Here is a 22,896-nt window from a genome sequence, read left to right as displayed (position 1 = left end):
ACTAGGAGAACAGAGCCTGGAGTATGAATGGATACCAGCAGACTCCTACACAGCCTCTGCTTCAGTGAAAGAACAATCTACATTCCATTGTTACATTGACTCTCTCTGCCATCCATTCACAAAACAGGCTTTGATGACTGCAAACCAGTCTATAGTAATGGTGGAGTGGGCAAGAAGGTCCTCTGTGATCAGACCTGGCATGTACACCGCACAGCAATTATTGCAAAAGAGGTGACTCAGTCTACAAAGCAACAAGTGTTCTGGTGATACAGAAAATCTGTAATCACAACATAATTACATAGAAGCATTCAGGCAGTGCTGCATGCTATAATCCAGGGGACCCAACATTTGTCTTATACAGGGCTTCCTAACCATGAAAACAGGGTAGTAAGCATTTAGTTTGATCTATGGCAGTGGTAAGTAATACATATTAAAACTGGCCCCATAGGATTTGACCATAATTATTTTACCATAGATGTAATGAACAGACAAAAACAGTCTGGCATCAGGAAACTGGGACATCTATTGCACTAAGAACCTTGTGAATGTCCTGCAAGAGCCCAAACAGCAGCTGTGAGGATGAGCACACCAGGAAGGGTGTAATACAAGTAAAAACATTCAGGAGCAACCACAAATGCAAGCGCTGATGGGGACAGTCTTGACAGGACAAACAGTCAAATAATTAAAACGTTCAATGAGATAAAAGCATGTGCTGATTTAATAATAACATATGATCGGATGAACAATTATCTAGACATCTCCTTGCATAGATGGTGGAACAACTGCAACTCACGCACTTCTCTTTCATTGTGCTGGCAGGGAGATCAATGTGCCAGGTCCATATCTTTGGGCTGCACATCCTAATGCAATAGGTTGCGCACACCTATGCTAATATGACCTGCAATTTTGAGACCACACATGCTGTAGATGTTTTGCTATACAGGCTTACATGCAATGGCCTTTAGCACCCCATACCTTTTTACCTCCCTATAACAGGCAATACATTTAACATGAACATTTTATGATGGGGCTAATGCTAGTGTGATAATATTGGGGACACACAGTAATAGTATAGGAGCTGTATGTAATATTTGAGTGATTGGTACATTCAGTGAGAACATGCAGGATAATATTGGGGTGTTTAGTATGTTCAGAAAGTACAAGCAGCGTAATATAGGGGTGATATATTGTAAAGCGCTGCATAAACTGTTGTCGCTATATAAATCCTTTATAATAATAATAATGAGTCTTTCCATGGGGAACAAGCAGTGTAATACTGGGATGATGTGTACATTGCAAGGATTTGCATTAATGTAATATGGGGTGATTTGTATTTATTGGAATACATAGCAGTGGGTTATAGGAACAAACTGTAGTGTAACATTAAGGGGTATATTTATAAAACCTAGGCAGCAAGAAGATTCACCTACAGTGAGTGTTTGGTGAATGTCACATATAATATGTGACATGTTTTGGGATACATAGGGGGGGGGGGGTTTATCGTGGTGTATATTTTCTGGGGGTACACAGTAGCATAATGTTGGGGTGATACATACATAGGTGCACAGTGGTGTAAAACTGGGGTGGTTGGTATTCTATGGGTAAACTGCTGTGCTCCATTAGCAAAGCAGAGCACGCTCAGACCTTGACATATCAGGTGAAATAATTTCCTTTCAGGAGATTCCTCGGATGTGGTAGGGGAGAAAGTTGAACTGTCTTTACGCCCACACAGTCTGCAGCTTTATTAATCCAGATCGCAGACTCCTCCGGTCTCTATTGACTGAGGATGACAGGGACCACACAGCATCCAGCAAGACACCCAGGATGGAGGAGCTGGGAGCTTGAAGAGGAGAGGGGACCAAGGGAAGGATGGAGAATTGGAGATAGATCAAAAAGGTGGTATTGGGGGAAGGGGGGTGTTGGGAACAGTCTGGTTAGGTGGAAGGGTTAATTAGGAAATGGGGAGTAGCAGCCAATCAAATTAACTGTTTGTTTTTTCTGTAAAATTACATGCAAAACCCAAATGATTGCTATTGGCAGCAACCCTACTTTTCCAAGTATTTGTGAATCAGTTGCCCAGCAATGTTTGAATTACTTTTCTTCTGGAAAGAGAGCTTTCCTTGAAAAAAAAAGCAAAATGATCTCAGGCTTTGCATTTGTGAGAAGAGGGTGTTTTGAATGCCACTTTTGGCTTAGAGAAAAGGTTAGAGGTGGAGAGTTATGTGGGTGGGGTTCAACAAAAAAGGCTTCTCCCCACCCTCACTAGAGTATGGAGGTTAGGGGTTAGGGTATATGGAGGATTTAGGGAAAGACAATTACCATGGTGTCCATGGATTGTCTAGGAGTTTTGGTAGTGGGGATCCAGTGGTGTTGGTTAAGTTCTTGGTGTGCAACAGGCAGTTAAGCCATACAATGGGGTGAACAACGATTTGTGATGGAGGACACTAAGATAAGGATACAGATATAATCAATTTGGAGCCAGGTTGTAAAGTTTAAAAGAGTTTGGTGGGTTTTTTTGGGTTAACGGAAAGTTGATGATAAGGTTCTGTAGCATGGTGGCCATCATACAACAGGGTATCAAGTTTACAGTTTTCAGAGACTAGAACTAAAGAATGAAGAGAGGGTTTTGAGGGTTCCAGAATGTGGGGTTACACTTTGAGGAGTCAGATACAGGTAGTGTCAGATAAGAGCATCTGAAAATGTAAAGATTAACCCAAAGACAACATTTAGCTGTCAACCTGACAATAAAGGCAATGTTCCAGCATTCCTTGTCTAGTAAGGCATGCAGGAAGTGGAACTTGTAACCTTACAATAACTGGAAAAACAGGGTGCCGACAGTGTGGGGATGGGGAAACTGGGTTGCAGTAGTAGTTAAGTTTCAGTTTTAGGTATGGGTATAGGTTCTCCCCTAGGCTCAGCAGTGGGGTCTAGTTTGTGTACAGATTGAAGGGCAGGGGTCTTTCCCAGACTCAGCAGTGGGGTTAGTGTAGGGTTTAGGGTGAAGGCATGGGTCTCCCTCAGGTTTTCAGTAAGTGTTGGGTACACAGTGAAGAGTGACTCCCTCAGGGTTTCAGTAAGTGTTGGGTACACAGTGAAGAGCAGGGGTCCCCCCACTGAACAGCAGTCGGGTCAATGTTGGGTACACAATATAAGGCTTGGGTCTCCCTCGGTTTTGGGTAGGTGCTGGGTACACAGTGAATGGGAGAGGTTTCCCAACTTAGCAGTGGGGTCAGTGTGGAGTGCACAGTGAAGAACAAGGATCTCCCCCAGGTTTAGCAGTGGGGTCACCTACCTGTACTGCCTGCTCCATGGTTGGTGGAGGGGAAGATTCCAGTGCACTTGTCCCATTCCACCTGCCCTCCTAGGCAAAGCTCCGACACGATCTGCAACGCTTTCTGGCACAAGCTCACACCGTCCTCTTTATGGAAACTCATCTCCAATGTGACTGGCTCTTCAGGGCTCTATGGCATGGTCATCCACAGTTCCGGACACGAGTAGAAACCCACCGGCAGCATGCGGGATGCAGCCTGGAGAGGGTAGCCGAAGGGCACTGGGTTTTCTTCCAGGAGAAACTGTTGCTTTCAGCCGGCACAGGATAAAATACACATACAGACTGACACAGATGGCACTGGATGCCAACAGGGAGTCTCGCAAGACTAGCACTGCCCGCAGGGGAGAGGGGCACAGCTGACACTGGCTGCAGGAGAGAGGGACACAGCTGGCACTCCCTGCTGGAGAGTAGGCACACTTGGTGCTGGCTGCAGAAGAGGGGCACGCACAGCTGGTACTGGCTGCAAGAAGAGCTCAAAGTCTTGGAGACAAATGCCAATAGCTTTTATGAGATCACAGGTGGACACTGTGGGTCGGACTAGTGCACCCAACTGGTACTGGCTCAGAGAGTGGATCACAATCCGGCAGATCGGTGTCCAGAGTCATAGGATGGCTTGGGGAGCAAAATTAGAGGAATTGACCTCCTGGCTGCTCCTGGCTGTTGGAGAGGATCACAGCAGACAAGCGTGACTTGTTGCTGAAATAAACCAAACTGCGTGTGGCTGCAGGAGCGGGTCAAGGATGGCGATGGCTGCAGAAGTAAGTCTTAGCTACTGAGACTCATGTACAGAACCTGTTGCAGTAGTGGATTGAAAGAAGCTGACAGTGTAGATGAGACTTGGTTCTGGCTGCAGGACTGGGTCACATTGTTCTGTCTTTAAAAGTGGGTCAGAGCTAGTTCGTATTGCAGAATTGGGTCAGACTTGGTTCTGGCTGCAGGAGTGGGTCAGCGCTGGTTCTGGACTTAGGACTGGATAAGTACTGGCTTCAAAATTGATGCAAGATTTGGAGCCTTGATGAAAAACAGACTGGCATTGAAAGCCTTGAAAGTGGTTTGGGTCAAAACTGGGCAAGACAACATCAGAACTGAAAGTCACACAAGCAACAGAGATGAATGTCAGACTCCAGAAGAAGAGCAGGATGGAGAGGCTGGAGCTCGCAGCCCCTGTAATTGGCTGCCGGGGGGTATCAGAGCCTTTGGTTGTCTGCAGAGGGTATTAAGGATGGTGCACGTTGCAGTAGGGCATCATGGATGGTGCATGCTGAAAGAGGGTATCAGGGATGGTGCAGGCTGCAGGAGGGTATTATGGATTGTGCAAGTTAAATGAAGGTATCAGGGATGGTACAGGCACCCAGAAGGTATCAGGGGGTGGTACAGGTGCCAGGAGGGTATCAGGGATGGTACAGGCTGCAGGAGGGTATTATGGATGGTGCAAGTTGAATAAAGGTATCAGGGATGGTACACGCTCGGTATCAGGGATGGTACAGGCGCCAGGAGGGTATCAGGTATGGTACACGCTCGGTATCAGGGATGGTACAGGCTCCAGGAGGGTATCAGGGATGGTACAGGCTGCAGGAGGGTCTCATGGATAGAGAGAGCCTGTTGCACACATCCTCTGGAAGTGGCTGTAGAAGTATGATAAGGATGGAGAGAGGACCGGTACTCACATCCTCGGAGACTCACAGTCGGTACTTAGCAACGCTTTATAGCAGGCAGAGAGGCTCCCGGCAGCGCCGGCACACTGCGCAGCTGGCCAATGGCAGGCAAGCAGAGAGGCAGGGAGGGAGCCACATGCTATATAGCTATACATTGGGGTGAGTCAGTAGGGGGGGTCAGGTCATGGAGGAAGGGGGTGTCTATCTCACTATATGATCTTATATAACACGAGGAGCTGAGTACAAGAGGGTGATGTGATCATATGTAAAGGACTATACTTATGATGATGACACCTCCAGGGTCTTACACTGGATAATTACACCTGGATCTTATAAAATGGGAGCTGATGCCAGGAGGGGGTTGTGGTCTGTAGGACTTTACATAGGAAGACATGCCTAAAAAAAATAATACAAAGGGGTGTAAATTGCTAAAGAATTTCATACAGAAAGGTTGTAACTGCATGAGTTCATATGGGGTGATGCTTCCGACAAAATACATTCAGGACATCCTAAAAGTTGTCCATAATTCAGGATATCACATAGCCAGCAGGTAAGTGCATTGAGGTTCTGAATGCTCTGAATGTCTGCTCTGGACAGATTGTTTATTTTTTAATGTGAGTAAAACCTGTAGAATTGTAAGACACAAACCTAGCTAGCTAGTTAGACTAGAAATATGGATAATCCTGTTGACACACTGGGGTTGATTTACTAAAACTGGTACACAGAATCTGGTGCAAACTATAGTAACCAATCAGCTTCTAACTTCAGCTTGTTGAATTAAGCTTTGATAATAGGCCATGGTTCACACTGCCAGGACTTGTAATGCAACTTGAGTGTTCAAAGTCACATGACAAGTAACATCCTATTGACGTCAATAGAACGGTTCTAATCACTGCACCTCAAGTCGCTCCAACTGAGAAAAAGATTCCTACACTACTTTGGTGCAGCTTCAACATGACTTGCATTGACTTCTGTTAAAGAAGTCATATGCAAGCCGTGATGAAGTTGTGCAGGGATGTTGGATATAAAGTTGTGGATCTTTGAAGCAGCGGCAGTGTGAACAAGGGCTAAAACCTGGAAGTTGATTGCTTACTATGCACAGCTTCACCAGATTTTGAGAGCTCCAGTTTTCATAAATCTCCCCCACTATATTTTTATTGGGTAGAAGGACTTACAGGGGTTGATTTACTAAAGGCAAATAGACCGTGCACTTTTCTATGTCATAAAGTGCAGTTGCTCCAGAGCTTAGTAAATGAGGTAAAGCTTCACTTTGCAAGTAATACCCAATCACATGCAAGGAAAATAAAATAAAAAAAAAAACAGCGTTTTTGCTTGCACATGATTGGATGATGGAAGTCAGCAGAGTTTCTGCACATTTACTAAGCTCTGGAGCAACTGCTCTTACAGAGTGCAAAGTGCACAGTCTATTTACCTTTAGTAAATCAACCCCAAAGTATCATGCAAAAGTTATATGTTTATTAAAGGTGGAGCCTAGTATGCCCATTCCTGACTTCTTATATATCATGGATAATCCAACAGCAAGACTTCTAACCCATATTTAATGCCTATGTTCACACCTTTTGGACTCTGGCTGTTCTTGCTCACATGTGTGTTCAAACTTCTGTTACAGTCTCCATAATTTAACAGCAGCAATGGTGGAGACTCTTCATAGGGGATACAGCAGGGGTGCAGACCTGGGAACTCAGCACAGAAATGGTGGAAACCCCTCATTATGGGCACAGCAAGTGTTAAGACCTGGGAACTCAAAGCAGGGATGGTAAGAACCCCTCATACAGGGGACAGCAAATGTGAACACCCTGGAACCCAAAGCAGGGATGGTGAGAACCCCTCATAAAAGGGACAGCAGGTGTGCAGACCCAGGAACTCAGCGCTGAGATCTTACCATTAGAATCCCTGAGGGATAGAAAAGGCAGTCAGTGGGTTAACTCTCTAGCACAAAACAATAAACTAAAAAAACTTTTGGGTGAATTGACCCTTTAAGAGGTGTTAGATGTTGCATCCACACCCTACTAAAAACTAGGCCACAGTGGTGTGTGTTTTCTTTCCAGGGGTAGAAAAACAGAACAAGAAGGTTACTGTGACCCAAGCTAAATTGACAGGTGCTGCTCAAGGCTCCATCAGGCCCTCCTATGTAGCAACCGCTTGAGGTGAGCAGACAAGAACAGAGCTCATCCCAGCTCTCTCTTTTCCTTTTCCATAAGAAGGTAACTGTGGTATACAATTTTACATTATAAGACAAGCTTGGTGTATGTAGATATCTGGTTCTATATGACAGGTATAAAATCAAGATGGTGGTGGGGAGATTGAAGAAACAGAAAAGAGGGGAGAAGCAAAAAGAAATGTATGAGGAGGGGGAGAGTAGAGGGGAGTGGTAAAAAAAAAAGAGAAAGAGAGACGGGAGGGGATATTAAAAAAAAAGGTGTATGTACATTATGTATCGAGATATATAGAGAGAAGAGAAGATATGGATGTATAGGCCAAAAGAGAATTTGAGGGGAGATGGGCAAAAGAATTAAAAAGCTTTGGAAGGAGAGAGATTGGAGGGGTTGGGGGGGCTGACGTGACAGAGAAATAGAGGATTATACAGAGTAATAAAGAGAAATGGAGGGAGAACAAGAGAGATAGAATATACAGTAGAAATAGAGAGAGAAAAAAAAGAGAGGATGATGAGAGAGATAGGGAAGAAGACAGGGAGTGCAGAGGAAGAAAGGTAAAGTAGTTATAGCAGAAATCCAAATAAGATAAAAATGAATATCCAATTTAAAAATTAAATTACAAAACCAACTTGCTGCAATATTCACCTTCATGCTTGAGCTTTTCCCTGCAGTATTTTTTTCTGCCATAAGATGTCCTCAGTCTTATGGGCAACATTGGACAACCTACATCCACTAAGCTCAGGTTGCCCTGGACTTATCCCCAGCCTGTGATTGGACAGTGAAGAAGACGTGGCACAGTGATGACCTAATCTTTCTATCACTCTGTTCTCTCCTCCTCTCAGCATGTGTTGTGCAAGCACCGATAAATAGATTTTTCTATGCTTTCTACCATTTTTGGATAGTACGTGAGATCATTTTTTCCAAAAGTGCCCAAGACAGCAATAAAAAAAATCACAACATATGCACAGCAGCTAGAGGGCCCTTGCAGGTTGTATAACTCCTCCTTACTTCCACACCCCCAAAGACATCCACACTACCAGTATGATAGACAGCAGCTCTGGTATTGTGTCTCCTCCCCTGACTACACTTGGCCACTCAAAAATGCAGCCTGTGATGATGCTGCAGATGTAGGTTTTCTGAATGGCCAAACATTGAAGGGGTCATTTTCTTCCTTTCTTTTACTTGTACTTACAAGGCTGGCATCACACAGTCTTTCTCGATCTCGATCTCTCTCTCTCTATCTCTCTCTCTCTCGATCTCCCTCTCTCTCTTGATCTCTCTCTCTCTCTTGATCTCTCTCTCTCCCAATCTCCCTCTCTCAATCTCTCTCTCTCGGTCTCTCGATCTCTCTCTCTCTCTCTCTCGATCTCTCTCTCTTTCGATCTCGATCACTCTCTCGATCTCTCTCTCAATCTCTCTCTCAATCTCTCTCTCAATCTCTCTCTCAGTCTCTCTCTCATTCTCTCTCTCATTCTCTCTCTCATTCTCTCTCTTAATCTCTCTCTCTCAATCTCCCTCTCTCAATCTCTCTCTCATTCTCTCTCTTAATCTCTCTCTCTCTCTCTCTCTCTCTCTCTCTCTCTCTCTCTCCCAACACTGTCATGTGTCCCCGAAGGTTGTAGAGAGTATGTGTAAACAGGTAGCTTCCATTAAAAAAGAAAGCCACACCTTTGGTGTAATTAGAACAGTTTATAGGAGACTTTGACCTCCAAACTAGATTTTTCAAGGCTTCTTCCAGTTTAATATAACATATTACATACGTCGGGCTATGGGAACAAAAATATATGTCACAAGGATACAGACTTTAACCATTATATGCCATTGGGTATATGGGTGCAAAAAACAAAAGAGTTTGCAACATGCCAACCAGTTAGACTAGCAGGCACTTTTGCCAATCAATGGAGACAATGCAAAATAACGCAAAACATTTAAACCAGATTACAAAAGTCAGGATGAAGAAGAAAGAAGAAAACTCCATCACACCCCAACTATAGTGACACCAAGAACATATTTAGATATGGTTAGAAACAACCATATTATATTACAAAATATATTTCTTTATTTCATATATTTTTTTTTTTTTTTGGCAGATTATGTGGCAAACATTTTCTTTGTAATATTTTTTTCTGTTTTATTGTAGTAGTCAAGCTAGTGTATGCTAGTTTTTAAAATCTAAATATAGTATTGATTTTTGGCAAACCATGCTTGCTTATTCTATAATTGTAAAGCAAGGTGAAACTAGTGTGCTTCTCTTACTATTACCATCATATGTGTAAATAAAATATATATATGAAAATAATCACAGTGAGAATTTAAACATTGCTCAAAAACATATAAATATTTGTGACCAAAAAGTGACTACAATCTAAACATACTCCTTGATATCACAGAAAAAAAGTTAGTCCTTTGACAATTTGCAAACAAAGTAAAAACACACTGGATTCTAATGGATATCTTTTATCTGTCTGTGTCCAAAAACAAAGAGGTGAGTGACAGTGCTCAGATGAAACCTTCACCACATACAACACATGCCTCTTACCAGATTCCGAGATCTCAAGTTATAGAGATTATACATGCTGAAGATGTAACAAGATTGCAACTGCAATGAGGGAGACCTGTTCTGCTGTAAGTAGGGTGTGTAATAATCAGAGGATTTCAGACCAGCAAGTTCCCATTTAGCAAATACTCCCAATATATAGGGAGAGAGAGTAAGACGCTTAGTACAGGGAAACGCGTCGGGTGGAGCCATTTCTGAGACATTATCCTGCACGAGCAGGCTGGAGTTGACTGCTGCTGTGCTTTATTATTGTTTTGCTGGTTTTTAACTTTAGAATTGTAAGTGCAAATTCGTTTTTAAAAAATGTTTGTTTTTTAGCTCGTTATACGTTGAAGTCTTCCTCTCTCTTTCTCTATAAGTTGGGAGTATTTTCTAAATGGTAACTTGCTGGTCTGATATCCTCAGATTACAGTAAAACCTTGGTTTGAGAGTAACTTGGTTTGAGAGCGTTTTGTAAAACAAGCAAAATTTTTAAATAAATTTTGACTTGATATACAAGCAATGTCTTGATACAAGAGTAGCGTCATGTCACAACTGATTATAAAAGAGAAGAGAGGCACCTCTAAGTGTAGCAATATAGTTACATTTAATGAAGGTACAACATTTAGCAACATATTGCTACACTTAGTTACATAGAAGGTGAGGTTGAAAAAAGACACAAGTCCATTAAGTCCAACCTATGTGTGCGATTTATGTCAGTATTACATTGTATATCCCTGTACGTTGCGGTAGTTCAGGTGCTTATCTAATAGTGGCCATGTGTCTTGTTAAACTCCCTTCTGCGAAACAGTTTTGTGAAGATTGTGAAAGGACATTTTATGGTTACACAACCTATCCCTTTGCTGTAATCTTTTTAAATGGACTATAAACTGAAGAACCTATGAATAAATGGTTGCAGAACGAATCATCTGAGTTTCCATTATTTCTTATGGGGAAATTCGCTTTGCTATACAAGTGCTTTGGATTACAAGTATGTTTCCGCAACGAATTATGCTCGCAATCCAAGGATTTACTGTATTAAGCACACCCTGCTTACAGCGGAATAGGTCTCCCTCGTTGCAGCTGCAATCTTGAGTTACATCTTTAGCATGTATGATCTTTATAACTTGAGATCTCGGGATCTGGTAAGAGGAGTGTATTGTATGTGGTGGAGGTTTCATCTGAGCACCGTCACTGACCTCTTTGTTTTTGGACACAGACAGGCATGAGATATCCATTAGGATCCAGTGTGTTTTTACTTTGTTTGCAGTCCGGGAAGCGTCAAAGGACTAACTGTTTTTCTATGATACCAACGACTATGTTTATATTGTAGTGACTTTTTGATCACAAGTTTTATATTTATATGTTGTTACAGCAAAACTTAAATTGTCACTGTGATTATTTTCACATATATTTTTTATTTACACATATGATGGTAATTATGAGAGAAGCGCACTAGTTTCACCTTGTTTTATTTTTTATAAGCCACATGTTCGGACTCAACGAGTTGCAGCTCATTATTTATATGTTTTTCACATTTTATTTTTTCACACAATTGATTAATTTGCACTAAGTGTGGAATAAGTGTAGGATATTTCTCTTTGGTATTCTATAATTGTGTTTGAAGTGGTATGTTGTATACTCTACACTATATATGTTGTTGTAGCCTGTAAAACGCAGCAAGTGTTTCCTTTTTCTGTATATATTGCTGATTTAGAACTTTTTAACTGGACTCAGTTTTCATGTTTAATGTGTATAGCTTACAGATTTCAAATAACAGGAATGGTTATATAAGGACACTTTCAAAAAACAACTTCATTTTGTTTTCTTTAACTGGGTACGCTGCTATGAGCATTATACTTACATCGTATAATGTGAAAGGCAGATGTAGAGATGCTGATGGACAGGTGAGGAGGTTATATAAGGACACTTTCAGAAAACATCTTTATTTTGTTTTCTATAACACGGTACGCTACTACGAGCATTAGAGAATACTAATGTCTCTGAAAAAACTGTGGAAGGGGAATGCAGCCATATTGATGGACGGATAAGGAGGATGCACTGGCCAGAAGCAGAATGAGTTGAGGCAGCAGAGGGTCAGCCAAGTTAAGGGCCAGTATATTGGAGGTTCAGTTTGTAATGAGTGAAGGAATACTGGAAAAGATGGAGAAAGGGGGCAATGAGGCTATACTGGAAAGGATAGGAGAAGGATCCAATATTGGAGAGGATAAAGGGAGGAGATTTTACTGAGGAGGATGGCGCGAGCCTTAACTGGAAAGGTTGCAAGAGGAGCCTGAACTGCAAAGGAGGGGGGGAGAGGCCTCTACTAGTAAAAATGGGGTGAAAAGCCTGTACTAGAAAGAATAGGGGGATGAGTCTGTACTGGAAAGGATGGTGTAGGAGCCTGTACTGGAGAGACTGAGGTAGAAGTCTGTACTGTAGAGCAGGGATGGGCACTCCAGCTGTGGTTAAACTACAAATCCCATCATGCCTCTGCCTCTAGGAGTCTGTTAGAAACCATGAAATCAGACCAAGACAGAAGTACAGTTAAATCACGCTTGTTTAATAATAAAAGTAAAAAGAACAAACGTAGTCAAAACATAGCCAAAGTTCAGTAACAGGAATGGATAGTCAGCCAAGTCAGGGTCGCCAGGCACACACGCATTGCGCATGCGCATCTTGTTTTTTCGATACTAGCAGAGCTGTTTTTATCCCATGTCCTTGCAAGGAACGTTTTTGTACTGAATATTTTTAATAAATTATCAAAGAAGTTCTGCACCATTGGAGTCTCACCTTTTTTTTTCTCCCTTCTTATGCCGGACCTATGGAAACGTTTGCGATATAGGGATGGTCTCCCGGGAATGCGCTGTTTAGGTGCTCTTCACTAATGCTGACCGGATATCTTGGAGGGAAGTTAAAGAGATCCTAACAGTGTTCCTGTGTTTCCTGATTGATCTACTAAGCCTGTTTTTTTCCCCCCCTGAATAAAGGCGGTCGCAGGCTTTCTGGTAAGCCTCCACTGTTTTACTCTCAGGTGACGGGCAGCACTGGTGGTAAAAAGTTCAGGCCCAGGGTCTCCTATTGGATATTTCCCATCTGGATATCTTTATTCAGAAACTATTTTTTCAACGATTCTTCACAATTTTGTATGATTTTGTATTTTAGCTATGCACTGTTTATTTGTTTCAATGGACTTTTAAATTATCATTTGTATTTGATTAGCGCATTTATTGTTATTACACACAATTTTATTATTTGTGGTACTTATCTAGCGCTGCACTCATACTTTTATCTTTATTCCTTGTGCCCTTATATCAGGGTTATAGTGTCCAGCTGCAGGATATTCTTCAAAAATTTTTTATTATTTTCTTTTTTTTTTTTCCAATTTTTTTATTGAATTTTAACAGAGTACAATTATAGACAGTAATCATTGTCATACAGTTATATATATTCTTATTAGGTTCATTATACAGGAAAGTATGACATATAAAAACTTAGATATTTGAAATTAAATTCAACAGTGAGATACCCATGTAGGTTTATAGGAAAAAGCTCTGGGTACCCTCTCTCAACTCCGAACACTCCGAATGGGTTCAAACTGTGTCCGGAGAAGAGAGCTGACCTCTTTCATTTCTGACCTTTATCCGGCCTCGACTTTCTGTGGTATGTAAGGTTAGTGAATACAGAAACTGAGGCTGTTCTAAGCTCATTAGAATGTTGCATAGTGAAAGAAGGGGCCGAATATTTACTTATGAGAAAAGAGTGTTTATTTGAATTAGATATCTCTAGAGTGATGTAGGCAGAGATAAGAGGTAAGAGAGAGGGGGGATAAAATACAGAGGGGGAAAGGGAAAATTGGAATATTATTTTCATCAATATATTTTCATTGCACATTTTTATGCACCTAGCGAAATTCTTTTTCTTTTTTCTTTTCTATTTAGGCAAGCCAGAAGTCAGGAATCAATGTAGATGTATTGTAACAGCAAACAGGATCTGGAGCCAGAAGGGATGTCAGCAAAGCCAGTCTTTAAACAGGAACGCAAAAGATAGTTTCTTGTGATGTGACCAAGGCGAAGGCAGAGATCCTCTAGACTGGGCGGCTTAAGTAGGCAGGACTGACAAGCAGGATCATCAACACCTGAGGAACTGTGGAGAGAGATGGGAGCTTGCAATTAGCCAACAGCTGAGCGGCCAGCTCAGAGAAGGCAGGGCTGAGCCCAGCATTGACAGTACCCCCTCCTCAAAGGACCGCCAGGCATGAGTTGTGAAAGAGAAATGTCTATGGAAGGAGGAAGGGGCATGTATATCTGAGGATGAGACCCAAGAGCATTCCTCCGGACTGTACACTTTCCAATGCACCAGGTACTGTATGCACCCACGGAACCTACGGGAGTCAACAATGGACTGTACTTCATACTCCTCATGGTTCTCAACCTGTACAGGGTGAGGACGTGGCACCGAGGTGGTAAAGCGGTTGCAGGCCAAAGGTTTTAATAAGGAGACATGAAATACATTCGAAATATGCATATTAGAAGAAAGGTCTAATGCGTAAGCCACTGGGTTAATCCTGCGAAGAATACGAAAAGGCCCAATAAACCGAGGTGCGAACTTCAGTGAGGGAACACAAAGTCGGAGGTTGCGAGATGACAGCCAGACCCAGTCCCCAACCTGGTAGGAAGGCGCAGGCAGGCGTCTGTGGTCAGCACGGAGTCTGTACCTATCATTAGCATGACGCAAAGCCTCCTGAACTTATGCCCAAGTGGAAAGAAGACCATGGAGATGCTAGTCTAACGCAGGAATATTCTGCGAAACAAACGAGTCGAGCAACATGGAAGGTTGGAAACCATAATTCGCCATAAATGGGGACAATCGGAAAGCAGAATTCAAGGCACTGTTGTGAGCAAACTCTGCCCACGTTAAGAGGTCTGACCAGTTGCTATGATGGTCAGAAATATAGCAACGTAGGAATTGCTCCAAGGACCAATTGGCTTGTTCTGCAGCCCTATTAGACTGCGGGTGATATGCAGAGGAGAAAGCAAGCTGAATTTCCAACTGTGCACAAAAGGCTCACCAGAACCGGGACACAAACTGACTACCCCTGTCCGAGACAATCACCTTGGGTAGCCCATGTAAGCGAAAGATGTCCCAAGCAAAAAGGGAAGCCAGTTCCTTAGAAATGGGCAACTTCTTAAGTGGAATACAATGACACATCTTAGAGAACCGGTCAACCACCATAAGGATAACAGTGTTGCCTTGGGAGTTGGGTAACTCCACAATGAAATCCATAGACATGTGGGTCCAGGGCCTCCCTCCATTGGGTATGGGTTGTAGGAGGCCCACTGCAAGGTGTCGGGGAGTCTTACTCTGAGCACAAACGGAACAGGCTGCTATGAAGACAGTTATATCAGCACATAGACTAGGCCACCAGAATTGTTGGGAGATGGCCCAAACGAGTTGATTCTTCCCAGGTTGGCCAGCTGCCTTGGGGGAATGGTAAGTCTGGAGCACGGCAGTACGGAGATTCTCTGGGACAAAGCAGCAGTCACAAGGTTTCTCAGGAGGAGCATGGACCTGAGCAGCAAGAATTTTGTCACCCAAAGGAGAAGTGCGACTGGTGCAAACCGTAGCCAGAATACGATCAGGAGGATCACAAGAACCGGAACCGACTCCAACTTGGAAGTGGAGAAAAATTGTCGTGACAAGGCGTCAGCCCTTACATTCTTAGTACCGGGTAAGAATGAGACAATGTAATTGAAACTAGACAAGAAAAGAGCCCATCTCCTTCTGGGAGAGAGGCGTTTAGCCTCAGACAAGAATGTGAGATTCTTATGGTCAGTAAGAATGGAAACCGGCACAGTGGTATCTTCAAGGAGATGTCTCCATTCTTTCAGGGCTAAAATGATCGCCAACAGCTCTCTGTCACCAATCTCGTAATTGCACTCTGCAGGTGACAATTTCTTGGAAAAGTAGCCACAAGGATGCACAGCACTCTCAGAGGTAGGACGTTGAGACAAAAAGGCGCCAACACCAGTTTCAGAAGCATCAACCTCAAGGATAAAAGGTAAAGTAGGATCAGGATGTGCCAACACAGGAGCAGAAACAAAGGCAGCCTTGAAACTCTCAAAGGCCTTAATGGACTCTGGAGACCAACTCTGTGGGTTACCGTGTGGGTCATATCAGTCAGGGGCTTGACCAGAGACGAGAAATTACGAATAAACTTCCGATAATAGTTGGCAAAACCCAGGAAACGCTACAGAAGACGTAAATCCACAGGTCGGGGCCACTGTAGGACTGCCGAACGTTTTTCTGGGTCCATCGAAAAACCAGCAGTGGAAATGACATGCTCCCTTATCAAATAATTCTGTAATCAACGGAATCGGAAAGGCATTCTTAATCGTGAAACCCCTATAATCAATACAAGGTCTCAGTTCACCACTCTTCTTCTTCACAAAGAAGAAACCAGCACCAGTAGGAGACGAGGATTTGCGGATGAAACCTCGAGAAAGTGCGTCTACAACATACTCCTCCATGGCCTTATCCTCCAAGACCGACAAAGGGTAAACCTGGCCACGAGGGGGTATGGCACCAGGTTGAAGGTCAATTGTGCAAATATACGGCCGGTGTGGAGGCAAACTACTGGCTTGACCTTTGTCAAAAACATTGCTAAAATCACGATACTCCTCCAGCAGGGAGGAGAGTGAGGAGGTGCACAGAACCTTGGGTACCATCTGGAAGAATGTCTCACTGCATTGTAATGACCAGGAGAGAACCTCAGCATGGAGCCAATCAAAAGAGGGGTTGTGCCTCTGTAACCAAGGATAACCAATAACCAGTGGAAACTTAGGTGAGGAAATAGCTTGGAACTAGAAAATGCATTTCCTGGGGAAAATGCATGGGAATGCTGAATAGCTAAATTGCTAAAATGGCCGCCATCAAAACTGCCCCATCATACTGCCATCAAAACTGCCCCATCAGAATTGCCCCATCAAAATTGTCCCCATTAAAACTGCCTCATCATATTGCCACCATCAAAACTGCCCCATCAAAATTGTCCCATCATATTGCCACCATCAGAATTGCCCCATCAAAACTGCCCCATCAGAATTGCCCCATCATATTACCACCATCAAAACTGCCCCATCATATTGCCACCATCAAAACTGCCCCCATCATATTGCCATCAAAACTGCCCCATTAGAACTGCCCCATCAAAATTTTCCCCATCAAAACTGCCCCATCATATTGCCACCATCAAAACTGCCCCATCAGAATTGCCCCATCAAAACTGCCCCATCATATTGCCACCATCAAAACTGCCCCCATCAAAACTGCCCCATCAGAATTGCCCCATCAAAACTGCCCCATCAGAATTGCCCTATCAAAACTGCCCCATCATATTGCCACCATCAAAACTGCCCCATCAGAATTGCCCCATCAAAACTGCCCCGTCATATTGCCACCATCAAAACTGCCCCCATCAAAACTGCCCCATCATATTGCCACCTTTAAAACTGCTCCATAAAAATTGTCCCCATCAAATCTGCCCCATAATATTGCCACCATCAAAACTGCCCCATCAGAATTGCCCCATCAAAACTGCCCCATCATATTGCCACCATCAAAACTGCCCCATCAGAATTGCCCCATCAAAACTGCCCCATCAGAATTGCCCCATCAAAACTGCCCCATCATATTGCCCCCATCAAAACTGCCCCATCATATTGCCCCCATCAAAACTGCCCCATCATATTGCCACCTTTAAAACTGCTCCATAAAAATTGTCCCCATCAAATCTGCCCCATCATATTGCCACCATCAAAACTGCCCCATCATAATTGCCCCATCAAAACTGCCCCATCAGAATTGCCCTATCAAAACTGCCCCATCATATTCCTCTATTATAAATCAGTACATGGTGTGTCTGTCCCCTCCCCCGGGCTCTGTAATCAGAGCTGAGATGCTCCAGCCACCTCCCCCCCTGTGTATAACAGAAGCTTTGGTAACCATGGCAACAAAACAAACACAGTACACTCTGATTAATGGCTAAAATTTCCTGAAATGACCTCTAAACAAAAAGCTTTTTCTCAAAAACTGTAAAAGATATCAAACTGAAAAGTTATAGCCAGATAGCTGAATATTTTGTGAACATTTTAAAGTTTGTTTGGTGTCTCTAGGTGAAAGTATGAAGGAGCTGAAACTTTTGGGAGCGGAAGAAGAATTTAAGGATTTCAAGCATGCTCCCATTGACTTCAATGTTAAAAAAAAGTGTTAAAAAGCTTAATATTTTAAAAAGTATAAATGGTAGAAAAAAAGTTGAAAAAGAGCACACCTCAGCTAAAAGAGACGAACATTTTAATAGTTGAATGGTTTTAATAGCTGAAAGTATGCAGAAGTTACGCAGAACCAAAAAACGTACGGAATAATAAGAAGAAGAAGAAATAAAAAAACGAATAACAATAGTGGGACTGCTAAAGCAGTCCCACTAATTAGATTATCTCATGGTGAAGGGCCCCTACGGCCATGGACAATGGAACTGTCTCATGAGTCACATGGGCAGGCTGTAGAGGTCTCCCATCAAGAGCTTCAATGGCAAGTGGAGTGTCACGCAGCTTCAGCAGAATCAAGTGCTTCGATACAAAGGCAGCATCAATGAACAGGCCTGCAGCGCCAGAGTCGATTAGAGCCTGTATCTTGACGGACGACACAGCCCAAGAAAGGGTGACCAAAACCAGGGGCTTATCCTTCTGGATAACTGGGGATGCTGGGGATGAAACAACGCCACCTAAGGTGTGTCCGTAACAGGACCTCAAGGTTCGGGCGTTCCCTGGACGGGTAGGACAGGACTTCAAAAAGTGACCTGCCTGGCCACAATAAAGGCACAATCTCTCCCTCCTCCTAAAGGCTTTCTCATCCGCAGAGAGACGCGTGAAACCCAAGTGCATGGGTTCACCTTTACTGCCTACCTCGGTACCAGGAGGCATGGGAGGTGAGGGAGGCACGGATTGGACTGCAAAGCTCGGAGACAAACGTACAGGAGGCTTCCGCAAGCGTTCCTTAAAAGAGAGTCTTTCTCTGAGTCTGGCGTCAATGAGGATGGCAAACGTGATCAACTTCTCCAGCTCGGTGGGTATATCTCGGGCTGCTATCTCATCCTTGATGGTATCCGAGAGACCATGAGAAAAATCAGCCACGCGGGCCTCATTGTTCCACGCAACCTCTGCTGCCAGAGTACGGAATTCAATGGCGTAGTCGGCAACAGTTCTCGTACTCTGTTCGATGGACATGAAGCACTTGGCAGCAGAAGCGGAGCGTGCAGGAACGTCAAATACCCTTTTAAACTAAGCCGCAAACTCAGGGTAACTGAAGACAACATGTTTTTGCGTTTCCCATAGAGGATTTGCCCAGGCCAAGGCTCTCTCAGAAAGCAAAGATATCACAAAACCTACTTTGTTTCTGTCCATGGGAAACGCCTGGGGCAGCATCTCAAAGTATATCTCAACCTGGCTGAGAAACCCTCTGCATTGGACTGGATCGCCCCCAAATCTCTGGGGGAGTGGAGTGGAACCAGACATACCTCTAATAGAGGTAATACTCGAGGCGGGTGCCTGCACAGAGACTGGAGCAGCAGCAGGGTCGGCCTGCAACATAGGTTGTATCAGGGCGGCCACAGTGGGAGATTCCAGGTGAGCCATGCGATTCAAGAGCATTTGTAACGCCATAGCAAAGTGATCCATGCGGTGATCAAGTTCACCCAATCCGGAAAAATTATTACCAACAAGTGGATTGACTGCATCTTCTGAATTCATGGCCTTCGCCTACTGTCAGAAACCATGAAATCCGACCAAGACAGAAGTACAGTTAAATCACACTTGTTTAATAATAAAAGTAAAAAGAACAAACATAGTCAAAACATAGCCAAAGTTCAGTAACTGGAATGGAAAGTCAGCCAAGCCAGAAGTCCGGGATCAATGTAGTGGAACAGTAAGCAGGATCTGGAGCCAGAAGGGATGTCAGCAAAGCCAGTCTTTAAACAGGAGATAGTTTCTTGTGATGTGACCAAGACGAAGGCAGAGCTCCTCTGGACTGGACAGCTTAAGTAGGCAGGACTGATGAGCAGGATCATCAACAGCTGAGTAACTGTGGAAAGAGATGGGAGCTGGCAATTAGCCAACAGCTGAGCAGCCAGCTCAGAGAAGGAAGGGCTGAGCCCAGCCTTGACAAAGTCATGCCTGTGATTGTCAGGGTCTTGCAATGTCTCCAGGGACTTGTAGTTTCAAAACAGCTGGAGGGCCGAGGTTGCCTACCCCTGCTGTAGAGGATAGTGGGTGGAATCTTTACTGAAAAAAGTGGGGGTGGAGACTGTTGTGAAGAAAATGAGGGGGGGTTGATTCTGTACTGGTGAGGATGGGGGGAGCATTTATTGGTAAGCAAAGGTGGCAGAGCCTGTACGGGAAAGGTTGGGTGGAGGGTCTAGTTGAGAGGATGAGGGAAAGAATCTATACTGAAGAAGAGGGGAGGGAACTCTATACTGAGAAAGATTAAGGGAGGAGTCTGTTTCAGGAAAGATTTGGGGAGGAGTCTGTACCAGAGAGGATCAGGGAGGAGCCTGTAATGGCTGTAATAGGGGGAGCCTGCATTGGAGAGGATGAGGAGAAGGCGCCTCTCTGGGGAAAATAAGGGGAGGAGCCTGTACTGAAGATGATGAGGGGAGGAGCCTCTACTATAAAGAATGGGGAAGAAGCCTGTACTGGATAGGGTGGGGAGGAGACTGAACTGGAGAAGATGAGAAGGAGAGTGTACGGGAAAGTATAGGGGTAGGGCTATACTGTAAAGGATTGGAAAACAGCCTGTACTGAGGCAGATTGAAGGATGGGCCTGTCCCTAGGAGCATGGATGGAGCCTGAATGAGAGAGAGTGGGTGGAGCCTGAATGAGAGAGGATGGGAGGAAAAGAGCGTGTTCTCTGCAGCTATATATCCCAGAACACAGGATATGACGCACATGCAGAGAAAGAGGTCATACATGACCCAACCCCTGCAGCAAACAGCCAGAATATTTAAAGTCACATAACACCAAAATCATAAACACAAGCAGAATACAACAAAATAGTGATATGCAGTGGGCAACTAGCATATACATACAAGAAGAGGTTAGTACTTCTTATAGTATGGTCCGTCCTTAGGGTGGAGCCAGTGAGTGGAGTACTGTACCCTTTTATAATCTGGTGTGGGAGGGGTCTCAGGCAGAGGAGTGATGGGAACAGGCTATATCTGATATACGCCATGTTAGGCAAGCTATAAATGAATTGATTTTCTTTATTTTCACCATGGGTGGAAGGAAAGAAAATCACTTGATTGCCCCATCAACACAGTAAGTGTTGATGAGGGAATGCCTCCCACAGCGCTATTGCATTCAGCCATTGGAGAGAGAAGGAGGGGGGCAGTGCTCTGTGTAAGGGAGGAGGGGAGGAGCATTACACGTAATGAAGTACCATGTGAGTCGGCTCTTTCATTACACTGGTTGTTTGATAGAGGGGCAGGTCTGAGTAGCAGTCCCGCCCATACCTGACATCACAACTTGGATCTGATAGGTGAAGTGTTTAATTGGAACTGCACAGTGAACATCCAGCTGGCTTGCTCGCCAATCCCTGGATGTGCTGGATGTTCACACTGCTGCAGGTCCTATTCAGCCACAAGTTGACATATAAGCAACATAATTATGCAGGATAAAGCCTTGCTGCCCAGCCACTCAGCAGCGCCCACTTCATATTGCGCCCATGGCACTTGCCATATGTGCCATACACTGGATATGCCACTGGGGGGGGGGGTCAGAAGAAGCTTTTCCAGCTAGTGAACAAGGGGCAGAAATTACTATGGTGGTCAATGAAACTGGAATACACAAGTTCAACACATGTGGGCTGACAGAAACATAATGCAGCTTGGGAACGAACAGTATGTGGTCAAACAAAACTAAAAGGCATGTTCATTAACATTAGAAGATTGGTGAACAAAATGAAGGAACTGGAACTACTCATACATGGGGAGGATTTGGACTTTCGGTAACAGAGACCTGGTTTGACAGCACTAAGGCTTGACACTTCTTAAATGTTTTGTAGGACACTTTTATGTGTCACTTGATGGATAACCCAAGAACGAAGAAGAGGGGAGGGAACTCTATACTGAGAAAGATTAAGGGAGAAGTCTGTTTCAGGAAAGATTTGGGGAGGAGTCTGTACCAGAGAGGAGCCTGTAATGGCTGTAATAGGGGGAGCCTGCATTGGAGAGGATGAGGAGAAGGCGCCTCTCTGGGGAAAATAAGGGGGGGCAGGCAGGATACAATGCTATAATGATTACTGCCAGGGGATGTTTTTTTTTCTAATGTGCCTTTTCACTGTTGAATTTAGCCACCCAGGTTTAGCCCTAGTTCTTTTTTGTTGCCCTTTGGAATACACTGGCTAATGGCATTACCTAAAATGTTCTTAAAGCACTCCTAGTTTTTCTCAGTGTTTTTGGTTTCTAGAATATTCCCATTTAGGCTTCATGTACACTGCTGCTGGTAAACGGACGTTTAGGAGCAGTTGGGCGTTTTTTTTCAGCTGCCCCTGAACTCTCCTCCATGTTATCAGTACATGTACACAGGGTCGTTTATAGTCGTTTCTAGGCAGTTGAGTTTAGAAGCATTTTTGGAAAGCAAAAAAATGCGTTCAGGACGGATGTTCCGAGGCATTTGAAACGCCAACTGTAACAGCTTGTAAACGCTTGTAAATGCGGTAAACGTGGCTAAACGTGGCCTGCAAATGTGGCAAAACAGACATTTTTAAATGTGGGTTACTATCTGTCAAGTTAAATCGTTCAAGAGAGGTTTTAAAACATCCCGTGTACATTAAGCCTTAGTGTTATGAAGTATGGAGAGCAGTTTGGTAAAGTTGGCTCTCATGAAATTTTATATGCTTGTCCCCCCCTCTTGTTTGCTTTTCCTATGCCTTACAGTGAACTAGAGTTGGAGCAGTCTCTGACATTTTTTTCTGGTAAAGTTGGCTCTCTTGAAATTTAATGTGCTTGTCCCGTCCTCTTGTCTGCTTTTCCTGTGCCTTACAGGGAGGGTAATTGTCCTGTGATCGCTGTTCCCTAAATTATCCCTTACTTCCACATCCGCTATCAGTTCTGGGTTATTAGTAATTAGTAGGTCAAGGAGAGCC

The 22,896-nt window shown here is 43.8% G+C and overlaps 1 protein-coding gene and 1 long non-coding RNA gene across 2 annotated transcripts in view; one reads left to right on the top strand and one right to left on the bottom strand.

Moving 5' to 3' along the window:
* Nucleotides 1-5,098, bottom strand: part of SYT10 (synaptotagmin 10) — a 155,619-nt gene extending 150,521 nt beyond the window's left edge. The window contains exon 1 of the mRNA XM_073621726.1: nt 3,293-5,098. Coding sequence (XP_073477827.1) covers nt 3,293-3,434 — 142 coding nt within the window. The 5' untranslated portion in view covers nt 3,435-5,098. The remainder of the gene's footprint in view (nt 1-3,292) is intronic.
* LOC141132823 (uncharacterized) lies at nt 1,931-18,707 on the top strand. The gene is made up of 3 exons (XR_012242968.1): nt 1,931-4,089; nt 13,641-16,543; nt 17,874-18,707. It is a non-coding gene; the product is annotated as an uncharacterized lncRNA (long non-coding RNA).
* Nucleotides 18,708-22,896: the final 4,189 nt, after the last annotated feature.

Source organism: Aquarana catesbeiana, linkage group LG03 (assembly GCF_042186555.1).
Source record: "Aquarana catesbeiana isolate 2022-GZ linkage group LG03, ASM4218655v1, whole genome shotgun sequence".
NCBI lineage: Eukaryota > Metazoa > Chordata > Amphibia > Anura > Ranidae > Aquarana > Aquarana catesbeiana.
The sequence above is the reverse complement of the archived record's forward strand: the minus strand, read 5'-3'. Positions and strand labels throughout refer to the sequence as shown.